Genomic DNA, 15,417 nt, shown 5'->3' on the forward strand with positions numbered 1-15,417 from the left:
CAAAGGGACGAATGTCTGCTGTGTCATCACTTTGTTGATGTTTGTTCCTGTAAAGGAGAAGAAGATTCTTTAAATTCTTCAATGTTGTCTTCACTCTCAAACTCCACAGCATCAGAAACACAAGCAACCAATCACGCGTCCAAGGCTTTCCTCAAAAGGCCGCGAGGTCAATCAAAGATTTAGTGATGCCAAATGGAGAATACGCATTTTACATACTTTATACAGAGTGAGCAGCAGCTTCTTGTGGAATTATGATGACGTGAAACACATTATTTGTATAAAAAGAAAAGAAACACGGCCGCTGTAATGAAACAGCGAGAGAAAGCGTAGCAGACGATCACGGACCGACTGAATGCGTAAGTAGACTAAATATATACATTAACTGACCACTCTGAATTGAAACCGTCATAATGTTACTCAGGAAATTTACCATGAAGATCAATTTTCTACAACGCTAGAGTATGACGCGTAAATATCTCTTTCACTATGTTCCTCCCTCTCTCTCATGGGTTAAAATATGAATTTCCTAAGTCATATTAACTTCCACTGCTCGCTTTTAATGCAAAGTGTACAACTGTTCATTTTTGCAAATTAGAGTGACTCATTGAATGGTTTCAGTTAAGAGCAGTAGTTCATAAATGTATATTTTTAGACTATCATTCAGTCTGTTCACTATTATCTGTTCACTATTATCTACCACGCAGTAAAATTTTTATTTTTTATTTTTTATAGAGGACTAGTTTCCTTCTCTACATATTATATGCCTTGCTCCCTTGTATATATGGACATAGAAAATAAAGACACTGAAGAAATTCATCAGTTATTTCGCCCCCAGCTAAATATAAGGTACAAAACCATTGGGGTGTCCTCTCCCTGTTGTTACATGAATGTACAGTAGCCTACATCACTAGATAGTTACTGGTCCAGTGAACTAAGACTATCATTCTAGGGACTATAATTTGGGAGGATTGTACAATTAGGATATGTTCTTTAAATTGTACAATCCTCCCAAATTATAGTCCCAGTTTACTGAACACAAATTGTGTGCTAAGAATGCCAAATACAATGCAAATGGAAGCGGAACAAACATGATCCTTATTGTTAAAGAATTTAAAAAAATTAATCAACTAAAATAATTCAAGGTGCATTGGTCAACTATAGAAATGTACAGCATTTTATGTATTGCCCTTAGTAACAGACTTCATTTAAAACACTTTTGAAATTTTATCAGCCTTTTCTAATTATCTCAACAACTGCTATAATATATTCATCAAACTTCTAACAACAATATGAACAGCAGTCTTCATACAGCAATATAACAGTAACAATGACTGTCACATGAATAATTATAAAAAAAAAAATAATGGTCACAACTTTAAATAATAACAGTATAAATGAACAGCATTATGCACCTGTTGTATTTTAATCCAGGCTGATAACAATAGGGTAAAACCACTGCTGGGTGATCAGAAAAGGCTCCAGGATTAAATAAATCCTGGTTGTTAGCCTGGTCAGGAGCAAAAAGGCTAAATTCATCCAGGATAACGGGGAAATCCCGGCTTAATCCCTTATCTTGGTTTTGTGAAACAGGCCCCTGGTTACAGCAGTCGAGACGTGGAGTAATAAAATCATCTGACCGTCTCCAGATCTCCAAAACTGAGAAAAACTAAGGTTTTATTTTAGCCTTCAACCTGATGAGGAAAAAGCTGCTGCTGATGACAGAATTAATCTGTCGAATTGAAACACTGAGTCAGAACTTACACCCAGATTTGTTTACTGTGTGACACATAGCCATGTGACAAAAATTCATCCAATCAGCGACTGATTGTATAAAAATGTGTTTTACCTGATTCAACTGTTTTTATATTTTTGTGAAATAACTTATCAAAGAAATTTAACTTACGTTTTTCCTTTTTTTAAATGTTTTTATGCCATGTGATATACTGCTCACAGACAGGAGATATTCCTGCTTCCTGCCATGGTTGCACTAGAGTGAAAAATGCTTAGTAATGTCTTGGTGTTTCAAGGTTTTTGTTGTTATTATAACTTCTATGAAACATGTTTTATATGTTTACAGCTGTTTTACTGTGTTGTTGTTAATGATCTGTTCATACAGCAGCCTCCCCTTGGTCTCCACAGGAGGAGTTATAGATGTTAATACATTAAGAAAAACTAAATCTGCTCACAGATACTTATAGTTATATAATTTTTATTATATTATTTATTTTTATTTATTTCATATTCAGTCTCTTCCACAAAAAGTTAGAACATAAAACAAACAATGATCTGAAAACTGTGTTTAAATGTCTCCTTCCAGCCTGAGATGCTGCAGGTTAACAGCAGCCAGCTGCCGGTCTTTGACCTTTGCCCTCAGCAACTCCTCTGATCTCAGAGAACTCAACCTGAGCTCCAACAACCTGGGGGATCAGGGGGTGGAGCTGCTCTCTGATTGGCTGAGGAAACCCCAGTGTAGACTGGAGATACTGAGGTGAGACTTCTCAGACAGTTTTCTGTAATTCTTTCTTCCCTGGACACCTGTTCTGAGAATAATACAATGTATCTAGTTTTTAATTTCAGACCATTTTAGTGTTAGTCAGACTCAGACTGCAAACATGTTTCAATCTGGCGCTTCATCCTAGCACAGTACAGTTAAGTAAAACATTTACTGTTCGATACAACTCAAGTAGCATCCAATAAGTCAGAGTATTATAGTTGTTTAAAGGAACAGTTTGACATTTTGTGGAATATGCTTTTTTTCTCTCTGAGAGTCAGATATTTAGACTGATACCACTCTAATGTCTGTACACTAAATACAGTGGTGTGAAAAAGTGGTTGCCCTCTTCCTGATTTCTTATTTTTTTGCATGTTTGTCACACTTAAATGTTTCAGATCATCCAACAAATTTAAATATTAGTCAAAGTAAACACAAAATGCAGTTTTAAAATGAAAGTTGTTATTAAGGGAAAACAAAATCCAAACCTACATGGCCCTGTGTGAAAAAGTGATTGCCCCCTAAACCTAATAACTGTCTGTTACGGGCAGCTCTCTCCCTGTCCTGTTTGGGATGTTTTTTCCCTGTGTGTCTGTTTGTGTTTTTGTCCTGTCTGTGTTTGATCTGTGTGGAGTACTGGAGGCGTGGTCCAAGATCTGGGTCAAGGGGCGTGGCCGCTTCAACTCTGCTCAGCCGATCTCCGCAGCTGCAGCTCATTCATTCCTCATCACCTGCAATATTTAACCCGGGCTGATCTTCCTGTCGGAGCCAGTTCGTTAACTTCAACCCCTGTGTCTTCGCTCAGTCCTGCTGCTAATCTCCACGGCGTCAGCGTGCGCCTAATCTCACCCGGCAGCTTTCCGTCTTCACTTCAGGAACCCACCAGTGATTCTCGCCTCAGCCTGTCTTCTCTCGTGTCCCGAAACTGCTGGACCCCTCCACGTCGGCTCATCTCCGCCTGGGACCAGTCAGGAGCTTCCCGGCTTTGAATTCCTTCGTTTGTGTGTCTCTGAGTTCCCGTAACTTCATTAAACCTTATTTAACTGCTCGACTGTATCTGTGTGTTACCTCTGCGTTCTGGGCCGAAACGGACACATAACAGAACGAACTGGCCATGGACCCTGCAGAGGTTTCACACCTGACGGAATGATCTGACCACTTGGACCCAGCAGAGTGGCTTCTTCTTCCGGTGGGTGCCCAAGTATTGTTTTGCTTTCTACTATGGCAGCTTCCACGGACTTGGGAAAAGTGAAACATGTACAGTCTAAGATAGATGACCTTTACGAGATCATTTGTGACATGATTGAGCTTAAAACCATGTGGAAGGAGGCTGACAGTGATTTCCAGAGGGACTCAATTTTGTCATTCGCCCGCGTTAAGTTGTCAGAAAAGCCCTGGCTTAACGACGCAATTCCAAAATGGATTCAAAGATTTGTTTCCACCCCTACTTCTCCACCACCAAGCAGTGTTACCACAGGTTTTATGTCCATCTCCCAGCCAACGCCTAGTCCTGTCCGTTCTACACCTGGAGGAGAGCCAGAGACTTTTTTGACTGTTTACCAGTACGTAGTTCAGTGTGCTAGACGTACTGAGGATGCCAAAGCCAGCCTTCAAGCTGTAAATCAGAGTACCTGTGCACCTGAGCCTGAGCTGACCTGTGTGCCTGAGCGTGAGCTAACCTGTGTACCTGAGCCTGAGCTAACCTGTGCACCTGAGCCTGAGCTGACCTGGGTGCCTGAGCGTGAGCTAACCTGTGCACCTGAGCTAACCTGTGCGCCTGAGCAGACCTGTGTACCTGAGCCTGAGCTGACCGGAGTTTCTGAACCTGAACTGACGTGCAACCCGTCTGTTCCCGAGCTGACGTGCAACCCTTCTGTTCCCGGGCTGGCGTGCAGCTCTCCTGACCCTGGGTTGACGTGCAGTTCTCCTGACTCCGAGCTGGCGTGCAGCTCTCCTGACTCCGAGCTGGCGTGCAGCTCTCCTGACTCCGGGCTGGCGTGCAGCTCTCCTGACTCCGAGCTGGCGTGCAGCTCTCCTGACTCCGAGCTGGCGTGCAGCTCTCCTGACTCCGAGCTGGCGTGCAGCTCTCCTGACTCCGGGCTAGCTAGCAACCTCCTTGAGCCACGGTTAGCTAGCAGCCTCCCTGATTCCCCGCAAGCTAGCATCTCCCCAGAATCCAGGCTAGCTAGCAGCCTTCCTGAGCCCCGGCTAGTTAGTAGCCTCCCTGAGCCACAGCTAGTTAGCAGCTCCCCTGAAGCTAAGCTAGCTAACAGCTCCCCTGACTCTAGGCAAGCCAGCAACCTCTCGGAGCACCAGCTAGCTAGCAACCTTCCTGAGCCCAGGCTAGTTAATAGTCCCTCCGAATCCAGACTAGCTAATAGCCTCCCTGAGTCCCGGCTAGCTAACGACTCCCCTGATTCCCTGCTAGCTAGCATCTCTCCTGAATCAGGGCTAGCTAGCAATCTCCCTGAGCCCCGGCCAGCTAGCAACCTCCCTAAATTCAGGCTGGCTAGCAACCCTCTTGATTCCCCACTAGCTAGCATCTCTTCTGAACCCAGGCTGGTTAGCAGCTCTTCTGAATCCAGGCTAGCTAGCAGCCTTCTTGAGCCCCGGCTGGCTAGCAGCCCCCTTGAGCCCAAGCTAACTAGCAGCCCTCCTGAGTCCAGGCTAGTAAGCTCTTCCCCAGATCCCAGGCTTGCTAGCAGCCTTCTTAGTGTCCCCGAGCTGCCCAGAGTCCCAGCGCTGCCCAGCGTCCCCGAGTTTCCTAGTGTCCCCGAGCTTCCTAGTGTCCCCGAGCTTCCTAGTGTCCCCAAGCTGCCCAGTGTCCCAGCACTGCCCAGCGTCCCCGAGTTTCCTAGTGTCCCCGAGCTTCCTAGTGTCCCCAAGCTGCCCAGTGTCCCAGCACTGCCCAGCTTCCCCGAGCCTCCTAGTGTCCCCGAGCTTCCTAGCGTTCCCGAGAGTTTCCTAGAGTTTCCTAGTGTCCCCGAGTTTCCTAGTGTCCCCGAGTTTCCTAGAGTTCCCGAGTTTCCTAGAGTTCCCGAGTTTCCTAGAGTTCCCGAGCTTCCTAGTGTCCCCGAGCTTCCTAGTGTCCCCGAGCTTCCTAGTGTCCCCGAGTTTCCTAGAGTTCCCGAGTTTCCTAATCCCCAGCTGACTAGCAGCTTCCCAGAATCCCGGCTGGCTAGCAGCTTCCCAGAATCCCGGCTGGCTAGCAGCCTCACTGATCCCTGGCTGGCTAGCAGCTTCCCAGAATCCCGGCTGGCTAGCAGCCACTCCGAGCTTCGGCTGGCTAGCAGCCTCTCCGAACCCCGGCTGGCTAGCAGCCTCTTAGATCCCCAGTTGGTTAGCAGCATCCCTGATTCCCGGCTGGCTAGCAGCCTCACAGATCCCCGGCTGGCTAGCAGCCTCTCTGAATCCCAGTTGGCTAGCAGCCTCACAGATCCCCGGCTGGCTAGCAGCCTTCCTGAATCCCGGCTGGCTAGCAGCCGCCCCGAGCTTCGGCTGGCTAGCAGCATCTCTGAATCCCAGTTGGCTAGCAGCCTCACAGATCCCCGGCTGGCTAGCAGCCTTCCTGAATCCCGGCTGGCTAGCAGCCGCCCCGAGCTTCGGCTGGCTAGCAGCATCTCTGAACCCCAGCTGGCTAGCAGCCTCACAGATCCCCGGCTGGCTAGCAGCCTCCCTGAATCCCGGCTGGCTAGCAGCCGCCCCGAGCTTCGGCTGGCTAGGAGCAACTCTGAACCCCAGCTGGCTAGCAGCCTCACAGATGCCTGGCTGGCTAGCAGCTCCCTTGATCCCCGGCTGGCTAGCAGCCCTCCAGAACCTCGGCCTGCTAGCAGCCACTCAGTATCTCCGCTGACGTGCAGCCTTCCAGAACCGCCGCTGACGTGCAGCCGCCCAGAACCGCCGCTGACGTGCAGCCGTCCAGAACCGCTGCTGACGTGCAGCCTTCCAGAACCGCCGCTGACGTGCAGCCGCCCAGAACCGCCGCTGACGTGCAGCCGCCCAGAACCGCCGCTGACGTGCAGCCGTCCAGAACCGCCGCTGACGTGCAGCCGTCCAGAACCGCCGCTGACGTGCAGACGTCCAGAGTCTACGTCGATCTCTGTTCCTGTTGCCTGTTTGGTGGACACTGACCCCAATCCAGCTGACCCGTCGCCTATCTTCAGCCCAGCTGACCCTTCTCCTGCTCGGTCTGCCCGGCCTTCAGAGGGGATTCGCCTTCGCAGCCGGCCTTCAGAAGGGATTCGCCCTCGCAGACGGCCTCCAGAGGGGTTTCGCCTTTGTCGCCGGCCTTCGGAAGGGATTCGCCTTCGCCGCTGGTCTTCAGAAGGGATTCGCCCTCGCAGACGGCCTCCAGAGGGGTTTCGCCTTTGCCGCCGGCCTTCGGAAGGGATTCGCTTTCGCCGCTGGTCTTCAGAAGGGATTCGCCCTCGCAGACGGCCTCCAGAGGGGTTTCGCCTTTGCCGCCGGCCTTCGGAAGGGATTCGCTTTCGCCGCTGGTCTTCAGAAGGGATTCGCCCTCGCAGACGGCCTCCAGAGGGGCTTCACCTTCGCCAACCTGTTCGGCCGCCTGAGAGGCTTCGCCTTCGCCACCAGTCATCTCGGTGCCCTCGACGTCCTGCCTGGCCGCCTGAGTGCCTTCGACGTCCAGTACGGCCGCCAGAGGGTTTCAGCCTTCGTCGCCGGTGGCCAGAAGGGTTCGGCCTTCGTCGCAGGCCGCCTGAAGGCTTCTGCCTTCGTGGCGCCTCTCAGTCCCCTGTCGCTGAGGCCTCTCAGTTCCCCGTTGCCGAGGCCGCCCTGTGCTCTGTTCCCTGTGTCCCAGTGACTCTATTCCCTGTGCCCCAGTGACTCTGCCCCTGTTGCTGAGCTCTCTCTCTCAGCCCCTGTGACTCTCTGTTCCCAGTGACCCAGGGCGTTGTGCCCCAGTGTATTTCGGTTCCCAGGTCCCCAGTGTTTTCTGCCTTCCCCGGACTTTCTTTCGCCCCTCCGGGGTTGATTTATGTTGTTTCTGGGGTCGTCCCTCCTCCGGGCCCCCTCCGCCCTCCCTGGGTGGGTTCTGCCTGTTTTTTTTTTTGGACGCCAGGAGGCGTCCGTTGAGGGGGGGGTCCTGTTACGGGCAGCTCTCTCCCTGTCCTGTTTGGGATGTTTTTTCCCTGTGTGTCTGTTTGTGTTTTTGTCCTGTCTGTGTTTGATCTGTGTGGAGTACTGGAGGCGTGGTCCAAGATCTGGGTCAAGGGGCGTGGCCGCTTCAACTCTGCTCAGCCGATCTCCGCAGCTGCAGCTCATTCATTCCTCATCACCTGCAATATTTAACCCGGGCTGATCTTCCTGTCGGAGCCAGTTCGTTAACTTCAACCCCTGTGTCTTCGCTCAGTCCTGCTGCTAATCTCCACGGCGTCAGCGTGCGCCTAATCTCACCCGGCAGCTTTCCGTCTTCACTTCAGGAACCCACCAGTGATTCTCGCCTCAGCCTGTCTTCTCTCGTGTCCCGAAACTGCTGGACCCCTCCACGTCGGCTCACCTCCGCCTGGGACCAGTCAGGAGCTTCCCGGCTTTGAATTCCTTCGTTTGTGTGTCTCTGAGTTCCCGTAACTTCATTAAACCTTATTTAACTGCTCGACTGTATCTGTGTGTTACCTCTGCGTTCTGGGCCGAAACGGACACATAACACTGTCTGGGCCACCCTTAGCAGCAACAATTGCAATCAAGCATTTGCGATAACAGTGCTGTGGAGTAATTTTGGCCCACTCATCTTTGCAGAATTGTTGTAATTCAGCCACATTGGAGGGTTTTCGAGCATGAACTGCCTTTTTAAGGTCATGCTACAGCATCTCAAAAGGATTCAGTTCAGGACTCTGACTAGGCCACTCCAAAGTCTTCATTTTGTTTTTCTTCAGCCATTCAGAGGTGGACTTGCTGGTGTGTTTTGGATTATTGTTCTGGAGAACCCAAGTTCGCTTCAGCTTGAGGTCACGAACAGATGGCCAGACATTCTCCTTCAGGATTTTTTGCAGAATTCATGGTTCCATTTATCACAGAAAGTCTTCCAGGTCCTGAAGCAGCAAAACAGCCCCAGACCATCCTACTACCACCACCATATTTTACTGTTGGTTCTTTTTCTAAAATGCAGTGTTACATTTACACCAGATGTAATGGGACAGACACCTTCCAGAAAGTTCAACTTTTGCCTTGCCATTCCACAGTAGTAGGAGTATTTTCCCAAAAGTCTTGGGGATCATGAAGATGTTTTCAGCAGTGGTTTCTATCTTGGAACTGCACGCCATTTTTGCCCATTCTCTTTCTTATGGTGGAGTCACGAACACTGACCTCAGCAAGTGAGGCCTGCAGTTCTTTGGATGTTGTTGTGGGGTCTTTTGTGACCTCTTGAATGAGTTGTCTCTGAGCTCTTGGGGTAATTTTGGTCAGCCGGCCACTCCTGGGAAGGTTCACCACTTTTCCATGTTTTCGCCATTTGTGGATAATGGCTCTCACTGTGGTTCGTTGGAGTCCCAAAGCTTTAGAAATGGCTTTATAACCTTTTCCAGACTGATAGATCTCAATTACTTTCTTTCTCATTTGTTCCTGAATTTCTTTGGATCTCGGCATGCCTTTTGACGATCTTTTGTTCTACTTCACTTTGACAGGCAGGTCTTATTTAAGTGATTTCTTGATTGTGTGGCAGGAATCGGGCCTGGGTGTGGCTAGAGTGTGATAAACCACAGTTAAGTTATGTTTTAACAGGGGGGACAAACACTTTTTCACACAGGGCCATGTAAGTTTGGATTTTTTTTCCTTACCAATAAAAACCTTAATTTAATAACTGCATTTTGTGTTTACTTGTGTTGTCTTTGTCTTATATTTAAATTTGTTTGATGATCTGAAACATTTAGGTGTGACAAACATGCAAAAATATAAGAAATCAGGAAGGGGGCAAAAACGTTTTCACACCACTGTATAAAGCTACAGCCTTTTAGCTTAGCATAGCATAAAGGCTGGAAACTGCTAGCTGGCTCTGTCCAAAGGGAACAAAATCCACTATCAACTGGTTTGTTTAATCTGTACTCAAACAGAAGTTTAAAATCTACAATTCACTGTTGTATAGGCGGTTACGTTCCAGACGAGCCCACTAAAGCTGTATTCATAGTCGACAGGGTTAATGGTCCCGTCGTTGGCTGTTCTTGGTACCAGTAAGGAGTCTCACTGTTACATGTTAAACCAGCTGCAGGCCAAGTCAAGACCTCATATAATAAATCATCTCCACGGTCTCCAGATCTCCAAAACAGAGAAAAAGGTTTTATTTTAACCTTCAACCTGATGAGGAAAAAGCTGCTGATGATGACAGAATGACTTTGTCTGTTACACCCAGATTTCTGATTTATGTTTGGACATTTGAAGACCCTATAAAAGTGTAGCGATAATAAAGACTAGGTATTGATTTTAACACCTGACAGTGTTTGTATTACTGTGGTATTAAACCAATGTGTTTCTCTCTCAGGTTGTCATACTGCACAAAGAGGTGCTGTGAGTCTCTGGCCTCAGCTCTGAAGTCGAACCCTTCACACCTCAGAGAACTGAGGCTGGACTTCTACAGTAATCCGGGAGAATCAGGTCTGAAGCTGCTGTCTGACTTAAAGGAGAACGGTATCTGAGCACCAGCTACCAGCCGTTTTTTTTTTCTTCCTATGACAGTAGCTAACCCTAGCTCTAAAAGTTCCTAAAAGTCGTTAGATGATGTCATACGCTCATATGTACATTGGTGACATCATTGCTTATCATTTGCATAAAGCTGAGTGGTTGTGTCTGCTGCTGAAGAGGAGAGGGGGAGAGATGCAGAAGAGCCGGAGACTTTGATTACTTAGCTGGGATTTAAGCAGTATGTTCAGGAATTAACTACAGTAAAATATATCTTGCTTTTACCCTGATGGTTTGAAGACGTTACAGTAATTCCTAGTGGCTAGTTAGACATAAAGTCGCTAAGGGACCGTTCGGTATTCCAACATTTTGTAGTCTGGGCCTTGATGTCAGCTTACTAATTGATTGCAGGTTTTGTGTAGATTTGGACTTTTATACGTTTATTCCACTTTGTTTAAACGGCGAAGTGGAGAGGCCTCGTTCACCTGTTTGGAGCTGGCTGGGGAATGTCACGCTCGTATAGGCCTTGCTGGATACACCGTGTCATTTACCTTTTTGTGGATCTACTGATCGCTGTGGATTACTTTTTTTCCGTGTCATTGGATTACAGCAAAATACGGATCTTTTTTCTATGTCTTAACGTTTTATGGTGTGACTGCGCTTGGTTTCTGCGTTTGGAGAGGCATCTCAACAGACTGTAGGTCCAACACTGATTGTTCACCGTTACATTTTAGTTGAATTTAAGCATCTGTCTATTGCGTTCCAAAACAGCCGTGCCGCGATTGGATTTCATAAGGGAGAATTGTTAAATTGTTACAATGTAACTTAAAATCTGCTTTAAAAATAAACATATATGTTTTGGAATATAATGTTCAGCTTCGGCAGCTTTACCTATGTGCTAAAATATACAATGAAGCCTAGTGACAAGTCCATAGCAACCGTATTGAATTGGTTATATCCCAGCGTCCTTTGCTGAATGGTCTCAATGTTTTATTGTTTTATTTCATATGAATACTAGTTTACTAGAGGAGTAACTTAGTATTTGAAGTAATGCAGTAATGCATGAAGTGTGCATTTAGTTTCCATGCTTATTGTGTTTCCACAACAATGTTAGTGAGTAAATCTACTGAAATGGCCACCACACTATAACAGAGGAGTGGGATTTGTAAGATGAGAATGCAGAGGTTAACTCCTGTACGTCATGGCTGTAAAAATCAAATGGTGTCTGTACTTCTTTGATAAGTGCAAACTTGCACACAAGGGGAGGGTCATGCCTCTTTTTCAAATCGTTTTGGAGGGTCATAGGAAAAATATTACTGATGAGGGGAGGGTCAAGTCTTTTTAGGTTAGAGGCCACAAAACTCCTCCGGTGGCCCCTTAATTAAATAACGAACAGTCCCTAAATCTAGAGAGAAAGTCACCACGTTGGCCTGTCGGGTTTTCTGTTTTATGTGCTTGATATGTTTATGCTTCTGTAAAGCACTTTGAATTGCCTTTGTCTCTGAATGAAGTTTTATAAATAAATTCCCTTGTCTTGAATGCTAAAAACAGTCTAACACGTTCAATCTGATTTCATGAGAAGGCAAATAAACAGCATGCTACTTTTAGGGACATTTAGCTTCATGTCTACGCTTTTTAAGCTTTGTGGACGTCGTTTAACGTCCCGTTTCACACCTGAAAGTCCGGACCAAGGTTCATGTTTTTGCATTTGTGCCGGTTCGGTTTGACGCTGCAGTTATGCAAGCGCACTAAAGAACTCTACGTGACAAAACTACGTCCTGTGGTCATCACATACGTGAGCTGCATCTCCCGACAGTTGTAATTGATTGGTTTGTAGACAGGCTTCCCCGTCCTCTCCTATCCTCTCTCTAGGCTTTTTCCAGCTGGCTGCTGCTCTCCCCGTGCTGCTAACTTGTTTCTCTCTCTACCAATATAAGCTGCTCTGTTTTAGGCTACAAAAACATGCATGCAGGCTAAAATTCAACCGCAAGGAAACTAGCTGCTAGGCTAATGTATGCAGACAGTGTAGCGCAATGGTAAACACTGCAGCAGTAATGTGTCCACCTCAGCTGAGAAGAGAGAATTTTCCTTTCCTTCCGTAATGTGTGTCATATTAAATTGTTGTAAAATGGTGCTGCGGCTCCTTTAAGAGAGCTCAGTGTGTGTGTGTGTGTGTGTGTGTGTGTGTGTGTGTGTGTGTGTGTGTGTGTGTGTGTGTGTGTGGAAAGTGGGCAGAAGAAAGATAGAAGAGAAAGAAAGAGGAAGCAGACGTGTTGTAGCTGCGATAATAAGTTTAAGTTTTGTAGGCTACATAGTGTGTGCGGTGTCAGAGATAAAGCCCAGACTGTAAGCCAAGTTCATTCATTTGCTCACCAGAAACGGGAGTTTAACCCTGACGTTATTCATTTTATAACGTCGGCCCTGGAGGTAATGAGTCTCCTCTGGTTTTCTGACCACAGTCGGAAACGAAGCGATCAGGAAAGGTTAACACATTGAACATTTTAAATTAAACAGCTTATTAACGTGCGCTTGTTGCCCCGTGTGCGCTGATGCGTTCATCTGTTGACATTTCCAAATGCCTTCCTACAGTTGCTTAATAAAAGCTTTACACACAAACAAACGTACATGTGTCATTAGTATGAGAAATAAATGTGATTTTAACTGCGTCGGGCTCGGGTCGGGCTCGGACACAAATGTCTTAATGCCTTTCGGACGCGGGCCGGGCTCGGAAAGAAGAATTCAGACTCTAGTCCCCAAAAGTGATTATTTTAAAGTTGGTCCTCATCCAACATTTTTTTATTTAACCTTTATTTAACCAGGAAAAAAGTCCCATTGAGATTAAAAACCTCTTTTTCAAGGGAGTCCTGGCCAAGAAGCAGCAAAAAAGTTATAAACATACAATACGATTACATATACATTATGAGAAACAATTACAAAGAATCGACTCAAATGCTCTCAATCTGGACTTAAAAGCGTTCAATGAAAGTAATTCAGTCAATTTCCAGTCTTTTTGCAACATGTTCCATGTGTGGGGGGCTGAGTGAACAAAAGCCCTTTTTCCCAATTCTGTACGGGCAAGTGGAACAGCGAGCAACAAAAGATCATTCGAACGCAAACAGTGAGAGCCAACACTCCTCCGTGAGATTAAATTACAGATGTAGGAAGGCAAAAGACCAAGCATGGCCTTATAAATGAAAGTATACCAGTGACCCAGCCTCCTGGAGGACAAAGAAGGCCATCCCACTCGGGAATACAGTTCACAGTGATGGGTCAAGACCTTGCAATTAGTAATGAACCGCAGAGAAGCGTGATATGCAATATCAATCTTGTGGAGACATTTAGCAGAAGCATTCATGTACAACAGGTCTCCATAGTCTAAAATGGATAAAAATGTTGCATTAACAAGGCGCTTTTTTGCCTCAAAAGAAAAACAAATTTATTTCGAAAGAAAAAGGCCAATTTTAGTTTAAGCATTTTCACAAGATTGTCTATATGGGGCTTAAAAGTCAGGGAGTCATCAAACAAAATACCAAGGTACTTGTAGGTGTGAACCATCTCTATGACATTTCCCTCAAGAGTGGACACAAAGGGGATAGATTGAGGGACCTTCTTATTGTTTGAAAACAACATTAGTTTGGTCTTTTCAGCGTTAAGGACCAGTTTTAGCTGGATAAGTGTATGCTGGACCACGTCAAAAGCTTTCTGCAGAGATTCTACAGCTTTAACAGGGTTCTGTCCAAAACAGTAAATTATTGTGTCATCAGCATAAAAATGCATATTAGCGTCAGACACATCTTGTCCTAGATCATTAATATACATGATGAACAAGAGGGGTCCTAATATAGAACCCTGCGGCACCCCCTTGTGGACATCCAAAAAATCAGAACACAGACCATCACATTTAATGCACTGGGTCCTGTCACTCAAATAATTTGTGAACCATGAAACAACATGATTAGACAGTCCCAGACATAAAAGCCTATGTTTTAAAATAACATGATCCACAGTGTCAAAAGCTTTTGACAAATCAATAAAAAGGGGAGCACAATATTGTTTTTATCAAGAGCAACAAGTATATCATTTATCACTTTTGTAGCAGCTGTGATGGTGCTATGTTTTTTCCTGAAGCCGGATTGTAGTTTAGAGAGTAGGTCACTAGAGTACAGGAACTCTTTAAGTTGATCACAAACAAGAGATTCAAGAAGTTTTGACAAAACACACAAGTTTGATATTGGTCTGTAGTTAGTCATAACAGCTGGATCACCTCCTTTTAATAAAGGGGTAACAAAAGCAGACTTCCAAACAGTGGTATTTCTTTGTTTTGGATTGAAAGATTAAAGAGGACCGTAAGAGGTTGAGCTACATAATCAGCTGCTATTTTCAAGAAGTAGGGCTCTATCAAGTCCGGTCCGTTTGATTTCCTGTGATCTAATGCTTTGAGAGCTTTATGCACTTCCTGCACAGTAAAAGGAACAAAATTAAAATACTCTCCAGAAGACATTTGAGGTTCTGTGCAGGGAGTCACGGGGGCCACTCCTGTGGAGTCAAACAAAGAACCAGAAGCTATGAAATGATTGTTAAAGCTATTTAAGACCTCGGTCCTATCGTAGACAGGAACAGAGTTTTTTAAGACATATTTTGGAAGAGCCTGAGGTCTTCTATTTACAGATAGAGACTTTATCACTTTCCAAAATTTCTGTGGATTGTTGAGATTTTCTGTTGTGACAGATAAGTAATAATCTGATTTAGCCTTCTTAATAAGAGAAGTACATTTATTTCTTAAATGCCTAAAATTAGACCAATCAGAGGGAGAATCGCCTTTTCTGGCTTTGGCCCATACCACATTGCGCTGATGGATGGACTCTGACAATTCTGGAGAAAACCAAGGGTTCTCTCGACCCTTGACTCTAAATTTCCTAATAGGAGCATGTTTATTTACAATCTTCATAAAACTCTCCTTGAAATAGGCCCAAGCCAGTTCCACATCTGGCAACAAACTCAAATGCCCCCAATTAACCAAAGCTAGGTCATGATGATAGGCTTGCTCATTAAATATTTTTAAATTTCTCTTGCAAATAATACGGGGATTGCATTTGGGGATTTTAGTGTTCCTGCATATAGCAACAACACAATGATCACTCAAATCATTGCAGAACACACCCGCTGATGAGAACTTATGAGGGACATTTGTTAGGATTAAGTCAATCAAGGTAGACTTATTTGGACTCTTTACATGTGGCCTTGTAGGTAGGTTGACCAACTGGCTTAGATTAATAGAGTCACAGAAGGATTTAAAT

General features: G+C 45.7%; 1 protein-coding gene across 1 annotated transcript in view; it reads left to right on the forward strand.

Annotated features, from left to right (window-relative positions):
- The window catches only part of LOC116050921 (NACHT, LRR and PYD domains-containing protein 12-like), a 164,507-nt gene that overhangs the window by 51,554 nt on the left and 97,536 nt on the right, over nt 1–15,417 (forward strand). The window contains exon 12 of the mRNA XM_036000526.1: nt 2,318–2,488. Coding sequence (XP_035856419.1) covers nt 2,318–2,488 — 171 coding nt within the window. The remainder of the gene's footprint in view (nt 1–2,317; nt 2,489–15,417) is intronic.

Source organism: Sander lucioperca, chromosome 4 (assembly GCF_008315115.2).
Source record: "Sander lucioperca isolate FBNREF2018 chromosome 4, SLUC_FBN_1.2, whole genome shotgun sequence".
NCBI lineage: Eukaryota > Metazoa > Chordata > Actinopteri > Perciformes > Percidae > Sander > Sander lucioperca.